Source organism: Tursiops truncatus, chromosome 2, assembly GCF_011762595.2.
Source record: "Tursiops truncatus isolate mTurTru1 chromosome 2, mTurTru1.mat.Y, whole genome shotgun sequence".
Classification (NCBI taxonomy): domain Eukaryota; kingdom Metazoa; phylum Chordata; class Mammalia; order Artiodactyla; family Delphinidae; genus Tursiops; species Tursiops truncatus.
In genome coordinates, this window is record NC_047035.1 from 102,787,344 (window position 1) to 102,809,490 (window position 22,147).

The 22,147-nt window shown below is 35.3% G+C and overlaps 1 protein-coding gene across 13 annotated transcripts in view; it reads right to left on the reverse strand.

The window, feature by feature from the left end:
- ICE2 (interactor of little elongation complex ELL subunit 2) overlaps positions 1-22,147 on the reverse strand; it is an 87,503-nt gene that overhangs the window by 30,549 nt on the left and 34,807 nt on the right. For 11 of the 13 annotated variants that reach the window (XR_002178916.3, XR_012330159.1, XR_012330160.1 and 8 more), the window contains 4 exons: positions 20,975-21,971; positions 20,095-20,270; positions 15,106-15,235; positions 338-422 (listed from right to left, as the gene is read on the reverse strand). Coding sequence is in view for 7 of the 13 variants with exons in the window: in XM_019947514.3 (XP_019803073.1) it covers positions 338-422; positions 15,106-15,235; positions 20,095-20,270; positions 20,975-21,971 (1,388 nt within the window). In the remaining 6 variants the exon portion in view is untranslated. Of the gene's footprint in view, positions 1-337; positions 423-1,258; positions 3,780-7,835; positions 7,892-15,105; positions 15,236-20,094; positions 20,271-20,974; positions 21,972-22,147 lie in introns of those variants that run through there. The other 2 variants (XR_012330162.1, XM_073801102.1) reach the window with 2 other exon arrangements.

A 22,147-nucleotide genomic window follows, 5' to 3' on the forward strand; every position in this document is an offset into this window, starting at 1 on the left:
ACAAACTTTTAGAAGTTAGGGTGTCCAAATGAGTGTATACATCCCTGAGAGCTAAGAGTCTTATGCTTCCATACACTACCAAGACGGAAGACTCCTCTGTTGTTCTAGCCTCCTTTGTCTTAAGTAGAAATACTAGTATCACTAGTACATGTAATTTGGAAATGGAAATGATTAATGTGAAATGGATCACAAACTGGGTCAGGGCGGAACCTCAATGTAAAAAAGGACTAAAAGTCTTGAAAATAAATAATTTAAACTTAACCAATATTTACAGGTAAAGGAAAATTAGTGATCATATTAAGTTTTTAAATTCCCAACACAAAGTAAAGCTTCTTACTTGAGGGCTGAAAGTCTTTCTTTTAATTCTTCTGAGGTGATTTCTTCTAGCAGGAAAAGCTTTGAAGTAAATGTATCAATATGTCCTAAAATAAAAGATCAAACTTAAAGAGAACAATTGCAGTATTTAAAAAACAAAAAAGCCAAGTTATCCAGTCTCTTTAAAGATGTTTTTACAAAACTGTAATAATTGTAAAGTAACTTTATATTCTAAAAGTAGGAGAAATAGACATTTTATTAAGTTTATTAACTGAAGATGTATTTTAAAATGACATTAGGGACGTTCCTGGTGGCACAGCAGTTAAGAATCCGCCTGCCAACGCAGGGGGATGTGGGTTCGATCCCTGGTCCAGGAAGATCTCACATGCGGCAGAGCAACTAAGCCCATGTGCCACAACTACTGAGCCTGTGCTCTAGAGCCTGAGCTACAACTACTGAGCCCACGAACCACAAATACTGAAGCCCGCGTGCCTAGAGGCTGTGCTCCACAACAAAGAGAGGCCACCACAATGAGAAGCCCGTGCACCACAACGGAAGAGTACCCCCCACTCACTGCAACTAGAGAAAGCCTGCGCACAGCAACGAAGACCCAAAGCAGCCAAAAATAAATAAATAAATTTATAGAAAAAATAAAATAAAATGAATTACAAGTCAGATTATAAAAGAAATATGTATTAATTCTAAAATATTTGCTTAACATAGAAAAGTTTACACATGTCCATAGCAAAAAAAATCATCTCTAAGCCCACAATTTAAGAATAACAACTGTTAAAATAGTGGTGTTTCTAATTTTTATTAAAGTTGCATTTTTATGGAAATTAAATTTTTAGAGAAATATGTACCTATTATGAAAGCAAGCAGATAAAGTCAAATTTATAGTTTGGGCATGCTCTACAAATTTCTAAGACAGTCTGGGTTAAGGTAAAATTTAGATTACAAAAATGTGGCTTACTCATTCACAACAGCCAACACATGTATAACCTAAGTGTCCATCAATGGATGAATGGATAAAGATGTGATACACACACACACACACACACACACACACACACACACACGATGAAATATTATTCACCCATAAGAAGAAAGGAAATTCTGCTATTTGCAACAACATAATGGACCTTGGGACACTATGCTAAGTAAAATAAGTCAGAAAGAGAGAGAGAAATACTGCACGTATCACTTACACGAGGAATCTGGGGAAAAAAGTCAAACTCACAGGAACAAGTAGGAAAGTGGTTCACAGGGGTTGGGGGCTAAAAGGGTACAAACTTTCAGCTATAAGATGAATAAAGTCTTGAGGATCTAATGTATAACACGGTGACCACAGTTGATAGTACCGTACTATATAACTGAAATTTAGTAAGAGAGTAGAACTTAAATGTTTTCATCAAAAAAGAAAAAAGAAAAAATATAAATATGTGAGGTGATGGATGTGTTAATTTAACTAGATGGGAGGAATCCTTTTACAATGTATACATATATCAAATCATCATGATGTATACTTTAAATATCTTAAAATTTTATTAGTTAACTATACCTCAATAAACCTTAAAAAAATCTGGCTTATTTTTAAATTAAAGCACACCATAACATTTCCTATGGTTTAAAAAAAAAAATCAAAAGTCTGCTCAAAGACTTACTTTCTTACAAACGTGACCTAATTCTAGAATTCCAAAAAACAAAATAGAAAACTCTCAAGATTACACTTCCATTTTAAAAGTAATGCGTATGTTCTACAACAAAACAGGTTGAGACACAACACTGAAGTCCTGAAATGTTCCAAGGAAATGATATAAAAGACAGCTCTTAGTTAAATGTTATATAAACATGTCAAGACAAAAATCATGTTATTACAGCAGTTAAATACATCAATAGCGTAAGAGTATAATACTCAACAATGCTGAAAATAATAACATTTTGATTTTAATTTTTTTCAGCTTCCAATATTTGGTTATCAAAATACATGACCTGGAATCAATCATTGTGCAACAAAAAAATGCATATAATTTAATATCGCATTTTCTTATCTAGTCCCCTTTCATTTGCTTTGTGCTCATAAAAAGAATTAGAAACATTTTTACCAGATACCTTTCTTCTACAACAAATCTCTTTTTCCCACGCCTACTTATCATTTCCTGTGCCAAGTTTCAGTTTCACCTCTGCATTCCTAACACTCATTATACACTGACGTTTCTAATAAAAAGGACACATTTCAATGGTTTAATAACTGTAGAAAGGGAATATCATGTACAATAAAACATTTTTAGACATTTACTAAATGTGCCTTTGAGGAAAATCACTAACAGTTCTTACCTTTTTAAAGCAATCTCAATGAAAAGTATGTATTATATAGTATATGTCAAATACAGTTAGGTCAAAAAATATACAGAGAATACCATACTAAGTGCTATGAGGGCCCACCTCCTCAAGGAGTCTACAATTCTCTCAACATTGGAGCGTTTTAACCTGTGGGCCTTAAATGAGTATACATGTGTCTTTGAGATATTTATCTCCTCAGTCCTTGGGGCAGCTGAGCAAGGTGTGGGATGGCAAGAGCTTCCTGGACATTATCCCTCAGCCACAGCAATCTCTTTTGTATATCACAGTGTGCTATCCAAATATTTTTTATGTGTGTCAAGTTTGGGAAGGTTATATAATACAAATCAAGGCTTTATACACATGCACACATTCATACATATTTACGTGCACACACACATATACATAGGCAGTTCCTACTCTGCATGCAGTATGGGATGAGAAAAATAACCACACATAAGCCAGAACTATGGAAGCAATTTTAAAAATCAATGGGAAAAATTAAAACTGTTCCATTACCTTTAAGATTTTTTTGGTCAAAACATTATAAATTCCCCATCAGTTATAAACGTATAGAGAAATGAAAAAACAGTAAAAAGTAATCTTTATTTAGTATACTGTAAATTAAAAACATTGAGATTTAAAGTGTTATTTCATTATAAAAAACTCATTAAGAGCAGTCTGAATAGTGCTTGTCGCCTTCTCCTTGTACAACTTACGATAGGGAGCAAGCACCTTTTCTATGCTGTGGTGAATGGTCACACTCCTCGAATCAGCTTCCAACATGATAGCCTTTGCGCTTTTAATATCATGATATATCTCAAAGAGTTCTTTTAATGTAAAATATTATGCCAGTGTCACTTCTTCATCCTTTATGCCACAAGCACTTTCCTCATTTATGAGTTCACCTTCATTAAGTTCCTCTTTTGGCATATCTGGTCTCCTGAACTGCACCAGTGTCAACATTTCTACTGTCAGCTATTTCTTCTGTAACTCCATTTATGCTCAATTCAAATTCCACTTCCAGCAGTATCACCTTTTGTTTCTTTGCTGTGCTTTAATCTTTGTTGGCCAATTCCCTCTTCTGATTATCCACTTTTGTAAAACATCACATGAGTTTATCACTGGGAGACAAGGAGGGAACACAACTACACATTTTGCTTCCTGTGCATCAACTCAGTAACAGGTGCGCAGTGAACAATCAATGACAGACTTTGAAAGAAGTGACATGATTGGTCACTGGTCATGACGTGCATTTGTTACTTATGTAGTGATTTGTGGACTGAAGAGTCAGCAGTAACGTCTGTACTTTACGCAATTACTCACAGTTAAATACCTTCGTAACTGAAATTTGTGTGTATCAGAATTGTGCAAAGGAAGGACTGCCTGTATGTCAACTATACAAAATTGATATATATTAGAGAACTGGAAAGTAGATACAGAACTTGTGATAAGATGACTTTGGGAATTTTCCTTAAGGAATACATCTTAATGTTTTTATGCGGCAAGAGGATAAAAAGAATACTGCAATCTAAAGGAACAGGAGAACACGTTCATAGCAAAGCAGACAAACAAAAAACAAGTATGTTTATTCTACCTGAAAAAGAGACTATAGGACTCTAGTTCAAAATTGCTGAACTAGAGTCCTATAAACCAATATGCTCTTCAGTTAAATAAATGAGATGCTATGTCACTTGTGTCTCGTAAGATATGCTCTATCTGAATCTCTGAACCATGCATGTAAACTCTACCTTTACTGTCCTCTCCAAAAGATCTAATGCACTGGTCTCCAACTTTGATTTCTGAGAAGAGATTGTCTTAAGTTTCTTTGAAATTCTGAGATCATAGGGCTGGGCAGGGAAAACTGACAATGAAATGCTTAAGTTAAATGGAGGAGCGGCTAGCAACGGTTGAGTGAGGGAAACAGAGGCCACAACTGAGAAAGGACTATGGTGCATGACTGCATGGGAAAGAGAATATGAGCACGTGGAGATCTTCTGGTTAGGATTTTAAGGTCCCAGTTTCTAAGACACAATGAATAATCTGCCTTAAGTCACACTGATTAACATTGTTACACACACAGTGCTTCATTTTTGTTATATCTGACCTCCCCGCCTGCCCCCAACCAATTTTCCCTAGCCCTTTTTAGGTTTACAGCAAAGTTATAAACACTTAAAAGACTGTGACTAAATTCTGATCCTGCCGCTGATGGAGTCTGTATCTATATGTAAGTTAATCATTCTGAGCTTTATTTTTCTCTTTTGTTTAGAGCAGCAGTCAACACACATTAAAAACTATTAATAGAAATTGAAACAGATGAAAATTTTTGAAAAGAATAAAATAATATGCAATATAATATATAATTAACTATGCTTTGTTGTTTTGAAAAATCTTGGCTTAATTCTGTGCAATAACAACTATTTGAAGGATGGCTGTAAAGTTCAATTCATTTTGCTATATAGGTTTTAACAGCTGCCATTGCTAAAAAAAGATACCCACAATGATACATAGATCCAAATGGAACAAGTGCCTCACTGCTTGGCTTACTAAAGCATGACACTGATTGTTTTTAAGGAGAGGACCACCTGTCAATCCACATACTTAATATGAGTAATATTAAATTTTTAATTTTTCATACAAAAAATGAGTTATAATATATTCTTCCTGCATCCCAATGGTTTGTCTTACATACATCTAGGGACAGTAAAAAGAATAAAGTATATAAATTCTATGGCTTGTTTTCTACCATTTCCCTTCTCCTTGACTTTTACTGTTCCTTCAATCAATTATCCAAGCCAACTTCACTTATTCTAAAAATACTTATTGAGCACCTCTGTGTGCCAGATACTGTTCTAGGTGCTTGGGATATATCAATAAACAAAAGAGACAAAGAGGAGGTTCCTTAAAAAACTACAAATAGAACTACCATACGACCCAGCAATCCCACTACTGGGCATATACCCTGAGAAAACCATAATTCAAAAAGAGTCATGTACCAAAATGTTCATTGCAGCTCTATTTACAATAGCCAGGACATGGAAGCAACCTAAGTGTCCATCACTGGATGAATGGATAAAGAAGATGTGGCACATATATACAGTGGAATATTACTCAGCCGTAAAAAGAAACGAAATTGAGCTACTTGTAATGAGGTGGATAGACCTAGAGTCTGTCATACAGAGTGAAGTAAGTCAGAAAGAGAAAGACAAATACCATATGCTAACACATATACCTGGAATTTAAGAAAAAAAAATGTCATGAAGAACCTAGGGGTAAGACAGGAATAAAGACACAAACCTACTAGAGAACGGACTTGAAGATATGGGGAGGGGGAAGGGTGAGCTGTGACAAAGCGAGAGAGAGGCATGGACATATATACACTACCAAACGTAAGGTAGATACCTAGTGGGAAGCAGCTGCATAGCACAGGGAGATCAGCTCGGTGCTTTGTGACCACCTGGAGGGGTGGGATAGGGAGGGCGGGAGGGAGGGAGACGCAAGAGGGAAGAGATATGGGAACATATGTATATGTATAACTGATTCACTTTGTTATAAAGCAGAAACTAACACACCATTGTAAAGCAAATATACCCCAATAAAGATGTTAAAAAAAAAAAGAGACAAAGACAGGCAATAAATATCATGACTAATTAAATTACATAATTTGTTAGTGGCTACCAGAAAAAGGGATTGAGGATATATTTGGAGCCAACAAACCAGAGGATGAAAGAAACCCAGAGATGTAAGCCTGGCACTTAGGGGTGCTTCTCTCTTAGGAGTACCTGTTAATGTGGAAAAAGCAACTGAGAAGCTAAGAAATGAACCAGAGCTTTCAATAGTCTCTCAGGATTAGACGAACAAAAACTGGAGTTCAGGGTCTGTGAATTAGATAAACACAAGCTCTGAGCTGGGATCCTGGCTTGGTGATTCTCTAAAAGGACTCATAGCCTCAGCATACAGTTCTAGTCATGTATAAGATTTGTTATAGCAAAAGGATACAAGCAAAAGGAGAAACACCAAAAGGAAAACAAGTGTGGGTGAAGTTCAGAGGAAATGAGATGCAACTTTCAAAAGTTCTCTCTTGAGTTTCTATTTGGGATGATGATAAAGCTCTGGAAATGGACAGTGATGATGGTTGAACAACATTGTGAATGTATTTAATACCACTAAATCATACGCTAAAAAATGTACAGTAAATTGTACCATAAAATGGTTAAAATGGTACACTTTATATTACATATATTTTACCACATTTTAAAAAAAAAGAGGTCTTTCCCATTGGAGTCACACAATATTCACTTAATTCCTCCAGCAACATTTTCTTTTTATACCAGAGAAGCTTATTAGAGACTCAGCGCTCAAGGTTTTTATTGGGAGCTCATCATGTAGGCACCCTCTGACTAACACATACCAAAATTCCAGACTCTCAGAAGGAAAGCAGATGTTCAGAATAAGCCATATTGTTTATACAAACAGTGTAGGCACAATGAACTCTCCTTATCAGCTAAAGGAAGTTTTACGTCAGTGTAGAAAACTGTTTACTAGCTAAGTTCCCAGATACCAGCCAGGGGCCAGACTTGCAAGTAAGGTTTTCCAAAGACTGGCAATGTCAGACCATGAATGGCAACATCCTAGCAATAAGGGGCAAACAGACTGGCCTATCTAGGGTCCAAAGTCAAGCTTCAAATCACCTAAATCCCTGTAACTGGATTACAGTGAATCCGGATTGCTAGTGTGGTCAAAAGTAATCCTATCTAGAGGAAGATAACATTTTAGCTCTTATATTTGCTCTAGAATTTTTCATATACAATATCTGGCCCTTGATAAAGAATATTCTGGCATACAGTGAAAAAACATGGAATAAAAAAGAAGACAGGAAAACAACATGCCACGGAATGAAGTGTCCCGGTAAAAAGATATGTTGAAGCTCTAACCCCCACTACCTCAGAACGTAACTTCCTTTGTAAGTAGAATGGTTGTAGATGTAATTAGTTATGATGGGTGGACCCTTAATTCAATATGAATGGTGTACTTATAGGAAGAGGATAGAGACACACAGGAAGAAGATCTCATATGATGACAGAGGCAGAGATGAAAGCGATGCATCTACAAGCCAAGGATGCCAAGGATTGCTGGCAAACACCAGAAGGAAAAAGAGGCAAAAAAGGATTCTCTCTTACAGGTTTCAGGAGCATGGCCTTGTGACACCTTCATTTTAAACTTCCAGCCTCCAGAACTGTGAAACAAGAAGTTTCTATTATTTTAAGCCACCCAGTTTTTGGTACTTTGTTATGGCAGCGCTAGGAAACTAACACCAAAAAAAAAAAAATAGAAAAGACTCACAAAGAATCTAGATAACAGAGGTATTACTTTAAAGTAATTTTGCCTAATATGCTTAAGACACGATTGAGAATTTCTATAGAAAACTATAATGTATAAAAAAGAATCAAATGAAAAATCTAGAACCAAAAAATACAATAAATGAAACTGAGAACTCAGGTGATGGGTGAAATAGTATATTAGGGATAGCTGAAGAGAAAATTAGTAAAGTAGAAGAAAATATTGAGAATCATGCATAAAGAGTCAAAAGGAAGGTAAATACGGAAGAGCATGTAAGGGACATTAAGGATACAGTAAGATGTAACATAATACAACTGAAATCCCAGAAGAGAGAGAGAGCGAATGGGGAAGAAGTGATGTTTGGTGAGGTAATGACAAGAATTTTCCCAAACTGATAAAGGTCATCAAATCACATATTAAGGAGCAATGTTATAAAATGAACATGTAAAAAGGAATATTTACAAAGAAAACCTAACACAGGCACAATGTACGAAAATTGTTGAAAGGGAGAGAGATAAAATTTAAAGTCTACCAAAGAAAAGAGACATATTACTTGCAAAAGAGCATAAATCAGATGAACAGCTGACTTTTCAACAGAAACAAAAGAAGCCAGGAAACATGGGGTGGGGGAGGGATGGATTAGGAGTTTGGGGTTCGTAGATGCAAACTATTATACACAGAATGGATAGACAACAAGGTCCTACTGTATAACACACGGAACTATATTTAATACCCTATGATTAAACCATAATGGAAAAGAATATAAAAAAGAATGTATATGTATATATGTATAACTGAATCATTTTGCTGTACAGCAGAAATTAACACACACTGTAAATCAACTATACTTCAATTAAAAAAAAAGAGCAAACATTGAATTGATAATTAGAAACTTTCAAAAAGAAAACTCTAGGCTTCACAGGTCAATTTTACCAAACATTTAAGTAAGAAATAATACCAATTTTATAGAAATTCTACCAGATAACAGAAAAAGAGGAAATAAATCTCAACTCATTTTATGGCATAAACTTAATCTTAATACTAATACCTCACAAGGAAAATTACAGGCCAATCTCACTCATAAACACAAATGGCAAAATAAATATTAACAAGCTAAATCTACCAATAAATAAAAAGAGTAATATATCATGAGCAAGATGGACTTACGGCAGGAATACAAGATTGGATTAACATTTTAAAATTGATTAACATGATTCATAACCTTAGTAGGATAAAAGACAAAAGTTATACCATCATATAATCTCAATAAATGCAGAGAAAATATCTGATAAATTTTTTTTACCCATTCATGATTAAAATTCTTAAACTAGGCATAGAAAGGAACCGCTTTCTTCTAATAAATGCTATCTACAAAAACCCATACAAAATACTAAACAAACCCTTTAAGATTAGACACAGGCAAGGATGCCCATTATTCACCTTCTATTTGAATTCTAGGCAAAGAAAGCAAGGAAAAAGAAAAGTATAATGATTGTAAAGAAGAAATAAAATGGTCATTATTTGCAGAGAACATAATTATTTAATTAGAAAATATAAATTACTAGAAAGAATGAGCTTAGCAAAGTTACTAAGATACAATATCAATATACAAAATCAATATGCAAATAAATCCTATATTATTAGTAACAAGCCGTAAGAAAATAAAATTTCAGAAATACCATTTATAACATAAAAGAATCAATTATCAACAAATACATTTAATAAAAGATGTGCAAGATCTCTACAAAGAAAATCATAAAGATATTAATAGAAATTAAAGATATAAATAAATAGAAGAATATCTAAAGTTCACAGATTGAAGGATTTGTTATTGTAAAGCTGTCAATTTGTTCCACATTGAGTCAATGCACTTCCTAACAAAAATCCCAATCTTCCTGTTGCTGTTGGGAGAAATTAACAAGTTGACTCCAAAATCTGTAAATGCAAAAGGGCCAAGAATAGCCAAAAAATTCTTTTAGAAAAACAAGTTGACATGGAACTCTACTCAATACTCTGTATGGAAAAATAATCTAAAAAAAAGCAGATACATGTATATGTATAACTGATTCACTTTGCTGTACAGCAGAAACTAACAACATTGTAAATCAACTATACTCCAGTAAAAATTAATTTAAAAAAAAGTTGACAAGATTTACTTTACCAAACAGTAAAAGATTTTATAAAGCTAGAGTAATTAAGACAGGTCTAGCTAGAGTAATTACTCTAACTAGAGTAATTAAGACATGTACTGCCTCAAGGATAGAGAAATAGGGCGTCCAGATTAGATTCACATATATGATTTACAACACAAGTAACACTGGAGAGCAGCAGAGAAAGGGTGGTCTTTACAATAAACGGTGCTGAAAACTGAAAAAAAGAAATCTTGATATTCCATGCAAAAATAAACACCACATAAACTGTGTATCTAGAAATTTAAAAATACTTTTAAAACGCCTTCTAGAAGATATTATATTCATGATGCTGCTGTAAGGAAGATTTGTTAAACCGGGCAAAGAAAGCACTAAACATAAAGGAAATGGCTAAATATTGGTCTATATTAAGTTCAAAAGACACTTTTAAGAGACTGAAAAGGCAAGTCACAGAGTACGAGAAAAATATTTGTAACATTTAAAACCAACAAAGAACTACCAAACAAACAAAAACTTGACAACACAAAAAGAGGTTTGAATAGGCAATTCACAAAACTGATCATCCAAATGATTATTAACATGAAAGTGTCCAACTTCATAAATAAACAAGGAAAGGCAAATTAAAACAATAATGAGATATTAATAATACCTACCCACCAGCATGGCTAAAATTAAACTTATAAGGCCAAGTGTGGGCAAGGATGAGGAGAAAATGTAACCCTCACAGTGCTAATATAAGTGTAAATTGGTACAATCACTTTGGAAAACTTTTTGGAATTATCTACTGAAGATAAATGTAAGCTTAAACTATGACCCAATAATTCTATGACCAAACAGTTCCATTCCTAGGTATGGGCCCAACAGCAATATGTACCCATTGCACTAACAGACACTTACAATATGTTCATAGTTGCATTAACATAGAAACAACCTAAACAGGCTCCCAAAGTTAAATGGATAAATAAATGGTGGTATATTCTTACAAAGGAATATGTCAAAAACAATAAAACTACTGTTATACGCACATAAATTTCAAAAACTGTGTTAAGTAAAAGAAGGTATAAACAAAAGAACTTTATAATTCCATTTGTATAGAGCTGGCAAAAACCAAATGATTACATTAGAAGGCAGGACAGTGGTTACCCCTGGAGAAGAGAAGACAGCTATGTTGGGAAGTGGCACAAGGTGGGGTCTTCCCGGGCACTGGCAGTTTTCAAGTTCTTGGTCTGGGTGCAAATTATAGAAGTGCTGGCTTTGTTATAATTCCTTGAGCTGTACATTTACTTTTTTCACTTTTCTGAATGTATATTATACTTAAAAAGTTGCATATGGAAAAGAAAACATTATCAAATCAAAGATGTATTTTACAACTGACAATATTTTATAACAGGAGTACTATGTAGACATTTTTAAAATTATGTGTAAATATAGAGAAGTTACCAGTTGTTTTGTTTTAGTCCACTTTTAATCTTTGGTTAAGAAATCCTTTTTTACTCTTGTATCATAAAGATGATTGTCCATATTTTCATCTAAATTTTAGATTAATAGCTAGTTCTTTCTCAGTACAGAAAAACACGAAGTATCACTTCATTATCTTGTGGTATCTATTTTCATCAAGGAGAAGTGTACTTTTAGGGCATTATATTATGTAATCATTGGAAGAAAAAGGATTTGTGCATATAGTCCCTGAGGTAGATCGAACAAAACATTATTATCATTTTTTTTTTTTGGCTGTGCCGCGTGGCGTGTGGGATCTTAGTTCCCTGACCAGGGATTGAACCCAGGGCCACAGCAGTGAAAGTGCTCAGTCCTAACCACTGGACCACCACGGAATTCCCTGAACAAATTATTATTATGTCCATTACATACAGACAAAAAAGTCCCGCGAGCCACAGCTACTGAGCCCAGGCGCTACAACTACTGAAGCCCGCATGCCTAGAGCCTGTGCTCCGCAACAAGAGAAGCCACCGCAATGAGAAGCCCGCGCGCCGCAATGAAGGGCAGCCCCCGCTCGCCGCAACCAGAGAATGCCCATGCGCAGCAACGAAGACCCAACACAGCCAAAAATAAATAAATAAGTTTATAAAATAAATAAATAAAACCCCTCAAAACTCATAGATGCTTTTAAAATAGCACTTCAAAACATTCACCCCCGCATAAAAAACAAAAAACCCAAACAAAGCAAACACAACCATATAACAATGCAACATGTTTCTCACCAAACAGTGAGACACAGACATCACTGTTTCCGTTGTCAAAGATACCAAATACACCACTCCATTACATTAAAATGAATGCTTATCAGTGGATAGGATTTACCGAAGAGAAATAGCACATAAGGCAATGACTACTTATGACTTTAAAGAATACAGCAGTCCCCCCTTATCCACAGGTGATACGTTCCAAGACCCCCCCTAGTAGAAACTTGACATATACTGCCTGAAACTATAGTACCGAACTTGACATATACTGTTTTTTCCTGCACATACATACCTACAATAAAGTTTAATGTATAAATTAGGCACAGTAAGAGATAAACAATAACTAATAATAAAACAGAACAATTTTAACCATACTACAACAAAAGTTTTCTGAATGTGGTGTCTCTCTCCCTCACTCTCTCTCAAAATATCTTAACACAGTTAGCATCTTTTCCATTTTAACTAAGTACTTATCTGCACCGTGGCCATAACTTTTGCAGTTTGAGGTTTGTTTTGCAGTTTGACAGCAAAACAAGCACGAATTTCTTTTTCCGTCACAATTTCATGGATAGAAGATTCGTTCTGACCACAGATCTTAGCAACCTCAGCATACAACTTTTTTTCTTTCCTTATTAAGTTGAGAACTTTCACCTTTTCACTTAAAGGAAGCAGTTTGCAGTTTCTCTTCAGCATATCTAAATTGCAGCACTTTGGGACTGTTATTAAGTAAAAAGGGTTACTTGAACATAAGCACTGATAACTGAGATGCCACTAAGTGACTAATGGGTGGGATAAGCTGGACAAAGGGATGATTCACATCCCAGGCACTACACAGAATGGTGTGAGATTTAAAACATATAAATTGCTTATTTCTGGAATCTTCCATTTAATATTTCAGACCATGGTTGACTGGTTGAAGGTAACTGAAACCACAGAGAGTGAAACTGCAATTAAGGCGAGACTACTATAGTTTCGATGAAGTAAGCCATGTAGATATAGATGATGGTAGTTTTATCTGTTAAACTGTACATTAAAAAAAAAACCTTAAATGTTTTAGTCAGGAATGTCTTTTCTGTCAGTACTTTAAAGAGGATTTCGATGATAAGTTTTTGTTTGGGGCTTTCCTAAAATGGATGTGGTTGGCGATTGCTTTCAAGTAGTTTACACGAGGACTGTTGGTATGTGTCATGGCAACAGGTCTTTTGGAGGAACATTGAAATTGTGGTTATTGGCTGAAAACTACTGCAATAAACTTCTGGCAGCGTGTATGAAGGGGGACGAAGAGGCTAGGGCCACCAAGTAGTACATTAGCCACTTCCTTTTTGGGTTATATAAAGAGAGTGAATCAATGATCTTATTAACACTCTCACAAAATATGAAGACAAAATACTGATTAACCAAAATATGGAAAAGGTTTTCAAGTGAGTAAACTTTTTTTGATTAAGCAAGAAAAGCACACTTATAACACTTATGACATACCAGGAATTATGCTAAGCACTATAAGAACATAAAGTTTCATCAGACTCTGACCTTAAACTACTTATTGTCTACGGGGAAGATAGGATAGGCTTAAAAAACAATTAGGGCTTCCCTAATTGGCGCGGTGGTTGAGAGTCTGCCTGCCAATGCAGGGGGCGGAGGTTCGTGCCCCGGTCTGGGGGGATCCCACGTGCCACAGATCGGCTGGGCCCGTGAGCTGTGACCGCTGGGCCTGCACGTCCAGAGCCTGTGCTCCGCGGCGGGGGAGGCTGCAGCGGTGGGAGGCCCGTGTACCGCAAAAAAAGAAAAAAAAAACCCAACAATTAAGTAGAAAGCAACAAATCATAAAAGTGGTAAAAAAAAAAAAAAAGAGTGCATTGAGAGCTCAAAGGAAGGAAATTACGTCATGGAGGGGCAGCTTGAGATAGCTGGCATGAGATGTATGGGATGAATAGAGAAGCATAGGATTAGGCATTCAAAGGAAACAGAACAGTATCAACAATGATTAGCAAGTAATCCTTCATGTGAAGTATGTTAACTGTACATGAACACAGCCAACACAAATTAAGAACCTGCCTAACTACCCCCCCAAACAAAAAACAAAACCAGAAACAAAGTGAAAAACTATTTCATCAAGGTAATATTTGAGGTTTAAAAAACAATGTCATTATAATTTTAAGAAAATTTCAAAATATATATTTTAGGGCTTCCCTGGCGGCGCAGTGGTTGGGAGTCTGCCTGCCGATGCAGGGGACGCGGGTTCATGCCCCAGTCCGGGAAGATCCCGCATGCCGCGGAGGCACTGGGCCTGTGCGTCCGGAGCCTGTGCTCCGCAGCGGGAGAGGCCACAACAGTGAGAGGCCCGCGTACCGCAAAAAAAAAAAAAAAAAAAAAAAAAAAAAAAATATATATATATATATTTATTTATTTATTTATTTATTTATTTTAAAGCCAATTAAATAGTACTTTTAAAAAACGCTTGTTACAAAACATGTCTACATTTTTAGTTACACTCCTAAATAAAATAAGTATTTTAAAAATACAATGATTACATTGGCATTCATGTACAATAAGGGAGTAAGAGAGAAAACATTTGATAATCACTACTCCCACCCTGCCATTTAACTCTTGAGTAGGAATGGTGTTTTAATAGAAAGAAATATTAATATATCAGAAAACTGAAAATTAAAAGTACAGAATGGAAGTATCTACGAATGAATTGAACTGTATATATTTACAAGGGAATTAAAAAGGAGAGCAAAGCCTCTTGCATAACTTACCAACATAAAATGAGCAGTTGGAATGCAATAGACTTTCAGTCCATAAGCGACAAAGTTCACTTTCAGTCAGAGCTTCAACTCCATAACAAGCTTGATACTCCACTTTTGGTAGTACGTAAACTGGAAATTGCTGCAATCCAAGGTTATACTCTTATAAAGCTCCATTAATTTACTATTAACAGTAAATACATTTGCCTATATAATTTTGCCACTTTCAAAACACTTTCAGGTAATCTTATTTCATCCTTTCAAATACAGTAGGATTCAGACAGAAAGATGGATAGAACCCTTAGTAGATGTGGGCAAATGGTGGATAAATAAGAGATCGTGAACCAGAGGCTGCCCCCCCCCCCCCCCGCCACAACCAAAATCAACACACCTCTCCACACATGCACATATTTTATTTCTGTCACAGAACATGACTGACAGAATACTTGGAACAAAGCCTCGGATACATAATGGCCCAAGGTTCAAAGCTAGAAGCTGGAAAGCCATGACTGTAATACATACTAATAATTCTCAAGAGGGTAAAAAAAAGTAGGAATTTTTTTGCCCCTTTAAAGCATTAGTCACATTGTCTCAGGCTTAAATACTGTGTTTTCATTCTATGAATGTATGAGCACTAACACCTACATTAATATCTGTGAATGTTGCTATCTTCATTAATACAAAAGGCTTTATTCCAGACACTAAGTACCTGGCAAATTAGCCATTTAGCGTTTATTGGTCAGGACACTAAATAGATCAAGCAAAATGACTATACCCTCTACTAGCCTTAAGGAGGATATGTAAGGAAATACATGCTTGTAAAATAACATAGTGCTAGTCATGTTCACTGTGCTTATATTATCTCATTTCAGTCAAAGAAAATTCTAATCTTAATAGCAGTCTTTTCACTTCCAGCTGCAGAAGGAGAAACACATGATTTAAGGAACTTAAAGTGATATAACTGGTTAGTACTTTTGAAATTATACTAAGCTGTGTTTCACTTTTACACCTGAAAATATTTCATAAATGTTTCAGAATTACTGATTTTCATAAAGTAGCAAATTTAGTGGGCTTATTAGCACAATGGTGGTAAGAACAATTGAAATCCACTAAAATTTCTGTTAACAATTAACTTTGGTTCATTATTACCTTTGAATGTAGTAAAACTCTACAGCAGTGCTTCTTAAATTTCAGTGTGTGTGAATAACCATTTTTAAATAAATGCAGAATCTGAGGTGAAAAACAAGGCTTTACATGTTTAATAAGTTGTTGTTCCAGGGGCCAAACTTTGAGTAGTAAGGTCCCTACAGTGTCTTCTTAATTTAAAAAAAAAAAAAAATTATGAATAGGGTAATTTCATTGCTAAAAGCACTTAATTGTATAATAATTTTTCAGCAACTGGTAATCTGCATTTATGGCTGCTTATAGTTGCCAATAGAAGCCAGAGATAAAGAAATGAAGGCCCAGAGGGCTAAGATATTTGCTCAAGGAGAGAGAACCAGTTTACAGCAGAGTCAGGAAAAGACTAATTGATAAAGAAGATCCCCCTTTGGATCATGAACAGGTAATAGAACTAATTCAAGATTTCTTTTGAAATTAAAAAATATTACTCTTTCTGAAGAAAGTACTCTGGGGGATTTTCTTTGATAATACTGTCATATCTATAAAACTAAATCCTGAACCTGGTATTAATTTCCATATGTATTCTACTGCCATCTCCAGGAAACCAAGGGAAAGAAAAGTCTGAATATTTGATCTCAGTATTCCAAAATTAAAGTGAAACTTTAAGTACAAAGTTTTCAAATTATAAAAATTAAATTTACTATTTCCTTTATCCCTTATTGGTCACTCCTATTCTAAATGAAAGCTTCTTTTGGTTCTCTGTCTTCCAATTTCTTACATAAACCTTCCAAATGTTTACATACATTCCTAAATAAATATTTCAAAGCTAGTATCCTGTCAGTAATCCCAATAGGTACATTCTGTTCTTTCCTAATATTCAAGCACCTTCAGGATCCTTTTTTTCTGGCCCAAGAATGCCAATATAAACTTTAATATAACTGGATCTAAATTTTTGAGTCACTTTAGAATATAACTCTTAAGAAATTTGGTTAACAGAGACAGACGATAACATAATATTAAATCATTCAAAGGTACGTGGTCTGGATGTCATAATTATATGTAGAACTCAGTAAGTTCCAGCTTCATCTTGTGTTCCAAATTAGCCCTCTTTATTTCATGCCATCATTTGAGACTGGCTGCTGCCTTAAGTTCTCCTCTGTCATGTAGCTCTTATTAAGCAGAATTTTGATGAGAAGGGATAAATGATATTGGAAAGTAAAATCTCAGCTACAATAACACAGAATTGAAGAACCAAAGGAAAAAATAAGAGATGAGGTTCTTGCAGAGCAGAGGTTGAAGAGACTTCCAAGTATTTTAAAGCTTTACCTAAACAAGTTGGTTTTTAAGAAGGAAATGTTAATGAAGATGCATTCTTACCTAACTAGAGTTTAAACACTACCTTCAAAATTTCTCAGCTAGTGCCTCAACTTCTTTAACAACACCCTCCTCTCGCCTCAGTTTTTCTCATTTATTCAATACCTATTTATTGAGTATCTACGAAATAAAACATTTGAAAGAAACAGAGATGAAGAGGAGATGATTCCAAAGGGAATAAATTCTACAAAGGAATTTAAACCACGTGTACTAAACTATTACATATAATGATAGGTATAATATGATAAGCATTCACTGAAAATTTTAAAATTTTACTCCAGGTTTGACATGTCAGAAATAGAAGGCTCCTATTTAGCTAATCTTTGGGGCTTGACTTTTTTGATATATTTTGATGAAGAGTGAATTCTCTCCTGTAAGGTTTTATCTTAATATTTACAAATTTCACTTTAGTCAAGTGAATGACAATGTCCTTAACAGGTTGTCTCTTTCAACAATTAAACCAGTGTCCAAAAATATCCCTAGGCTATTCTTACTTAAGACATCCTGGCTATCAATAATTTCTAAGTGCTGTAAGCTGGCAGATCAATACAGAGTGGTATGGGCTCACAGAGTAGAAAATGAAAGAAATGAGGTTAGTCCCCAAATAAATCAGATAGCAAATATGAATTAATGAAATAAAACCTTGAAAATACAGTCCATAGCACTGACACTATATGTATTCAAGATATGCATGCTATGGCCATTAAATACAGATGAGACAGGAAAAAATCAGCAAATAAAGTAAAATCTTTTAATACAGGGAATATTTGTATTTATCTAGGAGGAGACTAAAATCAGACCTATAGCATTTCATCATTCCTGACATTCTCTTATAAAAAACACTCCCCCATATATTTAATTCAAAACCAGTTGGTTTCTATAATTTCAAGTCTGAACCAGTGATGAAATACCAAATTACGAGAATTAGAAATTTAAAATTTTATTCACAGTCTTCCTTCTAAGAACAAAAGTATCATCAAGCAAAAGATCCACTAGGTCCATTGGATTTTGGTGGACAACGTATACATCCTTGATCCTGATGGGTTAGCCTTAGAGGTTTTTCATGATAGACCCTCACACTATTGCTATTAGCAGCTCAGAAAGGTTGGCACTTCTTCTTCTTCTTTTAAAAATTTTTTTCCAGTTATACCTTAATATGGTAAAGTAGTAGTCAGGGACTTGATCCATAAGGGTCAATGCTGGAACATCACTGTTCCTGAGTCACCTGTTCCCTAATCGAAAATACTGACATTCTAAAGTGGTCACTGAGGATTCTTATTGGGTGGTAGGTTAAATAGCAAGAAACAGAGACATCAGAAAAGGAAGGAACGGGGCTTCCCTGGTGGCGCAGTGGTTGAGAGTCCGCCTGCCGATGCAGGAGACACGGGTTCGTGCCCCGGTCCGGGAAGATCCCACATGCCGCGGAGCGGCTGGGCCCGTGAGCCATGGCCGCTGGGCCTGCGCGTCCAGAGCCTGTGCTCCGCAACAGGAGGGCCACAGCAGTGAGAGGCCCGCGTACCGGGAAAAAAAAATTAAAAAAAAGGAAGGAACGTACTTCCTCGTTGGTCCAGTGGTTAAGACTCCACACTTCCAATACAGGGGGCGTGGGTTCGATCCCTGGTCAGGGAACTAAGAACCCACATGCCACACGGTGTGGCCAATAAATAAATAAATTAAATTTTTTTAAATTAAAAAAAAGGAAGAAAGGGAGGGAGGAAGAAAGGAGGGAAGGAAGAAAGGAAAGAGGGAGGAAAGAAGGAAAAGTGAACTATGATATAATGGATACAACTGAAAAAATCTCTTAAGAAAAAATTAAAGAGACTTCACTATTTCTTACGTAATCAATTACACCATAAAAGCTCCTCTTTATTTACCTGAATTCAGTGGTTACACACACAAAAATCAAATTAATCTGAAAGAGACCTTAAAATATCAAATATAGCAATCTGCCGAAAGAACAAATTACTCAAATTGTAGCAAAAACTTTTTTAACTGAGGGAAATATTTATATCAAATCCCAAAAGAAACAATAGGGGAAAAAGAAAGGAAGACATTTGGTTTTCTAACAGTCCTGGGAAGACATTTCAAATGTGTATGAAAGCCCACTTCTCAAAATGTGAACTTCTAAAATGACTCAAAAAGATGCCCAAAGTAAGAAATAAAGAGGCTAATATGTCATAAAGGAAATCCAAATTCACAGAGAAAGCTGGAACACACGTGCCAGTCTAGGTCATATCTATAATGGTGCCAATATCTACAATGGTGCCGTTTTTCACAAAGTTTATATATTCCATGCAAGAATGTTATTGGCACTCATGACTATTACATTGAACTAAACACTTTATTAAAAGTGTTTTAAGTATTTTACTAAAAAAACTCAACCTGAAAAAACTACTCTAAGAGTGATCAACAATTTAAAATTAAACTTCATAAGAATGGCATGTTAAATATTTGCTTATCATCTACTTATGCTACCACATCCTAACTCCCCAGGTAACAACTTACTCTTCTGATTTTCTTCCGTTTTTTAGAGCGTGGTCTGGTCTCTATCCTCTGGACACTGCATCGCACAAGTAACAACAGGTCTTGTAGGCTAAAAAGCTTGTAAACAAAATTTCCTTCCTGAGGAGCTACATATTCTGATGTATCTTCAACATAGTCCTGAAGTTCATATGGCAATCCTTTAAAAATAATTATATTTGTCATTTTTATTTTAAAATACATTAGCTCTTTATCCATCATAATCCAAGATAAAACAATTCAACTATCAACCTTCTGTCTCCTCTGAGTTAACTATTACACTATTACCATTTCTGTTTACTTTTACTGGAACTCCAGCAAGAGCTGAAATCAAAGCTTTAGGGTTCTCTTCCTTTTACCTACTACCTTCACTAACCCTAGGCAAAGTATAAATCTGTGAGACAACATATGAAGGAAAAAAAAGTTTAAAAAAGTAGTGTTATTCATAATCGAGGCAGAGTTGAGGTACAGCCTTACATCTATTTCACAAAATGAAAAAGTACAAAACTACAGTCTAAACACCAAGAATAAGTAAATTTAGACTAATAAGTATTTATCATTATTTTTGCTGGATTTTCCCTTCATCAGTTCAGCAAACCACATTATCTATAGCTTAGCAGCCATCGTAAATGTTGGATAAACACAGGTTACAAAAATCCATACAACTGTGGGTACATCGCTAGAGTGAAGGTTTTGAAAGCTGAAATACTGATCAGTAGACTGGAAAATGAACTCTCAATGACTATATAAAGATCATACACATATTATAACAAAGAGAAAGTAGGGGAAAGAGGGTGGGAAAAAACCTAAGGATAAGGAACAAGCAAAACAGTTAATATAAAATTCTTTGTAAATATTTACGTACGTCCTTTTGGCTTCTGAAACACAGAAGGCCATATAGATTTTGGCCAACTAGAGGCATCTGAAGTAGCAGAGGGCTGCTCAGAACTAGGAGGTTGTTTAGAATTTTCTGAATTCATCAACGGCATTTCAGGTATTTTTCTGGAAATTGGTTTTAAGAGTTCATCCTGCATTTTTAAAATTTCTCCAACTGGATCAAATTTTTTATACACTCGTTTGATAGGTTTTTTTAAAACACATGACTCTTCAGGACTACAAGTAGTATTAGTCTGGTTTCCTACAGAAGCCTGTCCTGAGGAAGAATTTAGGCTAGCTGGTTTAGAACTTAAATTAGAACCCGTATCAGCAGTCTTTCCATTACTATTATTTTGACACTCTGTATCAATGATTAAACAGTCTTCATCTGTATCACTATGGCAAAGAATTACATCTTCAGTTTTAGCTGCTTCTGATGTAACAGGCTTTTCCTTTGAATTATTGTCTGTGTTCTCTGGAACATTCACTCTTTCATCAACACACTCCATATCAGAAGTCATATCATTTTTATTAGAGGTTTCAATTTCTGAAGAACTTTCTAAGTGTAAGGCATCAGATGTTTTCAAGTCACTATCTTGTACCAAAGACTTCTCAGAATTTGATACATTTCCACCACAGGGGATCAATCCCTGATCATCTTTGTTTTTGCACTCTTCAGGGCCATTGTCCATACCAGTCACCAGCTGTTTCTCCTTCTGCAGCTGTTCCATCAGAATCTGAGATATACTTCTAGAATGAGCAGTAATGTCTGGTGCAATTGGTGCCTCAGATGTGATTGCTATGCTGGGGGCTGTGGGCATTTCTGTCACATTGGGTACTATGGAAGTACTTGCTGGACTCGGTGACTTTGACGGTTTGGTGGTGGTTACTCCAAAAGTTTCAAGTTCTGTGACGTCATCATCAAAATCCAGATCCAAGTTTTCATGGGTCTCAATTTTTCGGCACTCATTAACTTCATAAGACATCTTAAGAAAATATATTGGCAAACTATTAGCAAAAATTCCAGGCCGCCCCTCACCCATCAATGTCCCATCACAAACATAGTTCATACTCTTTAAAAGTAGAAAGAAAAGTGTAATGGCTTTGAAAGGTTCTTGCTTTGACAAACTACTAGCACCTAATTTATTTAACCTTACCTTCC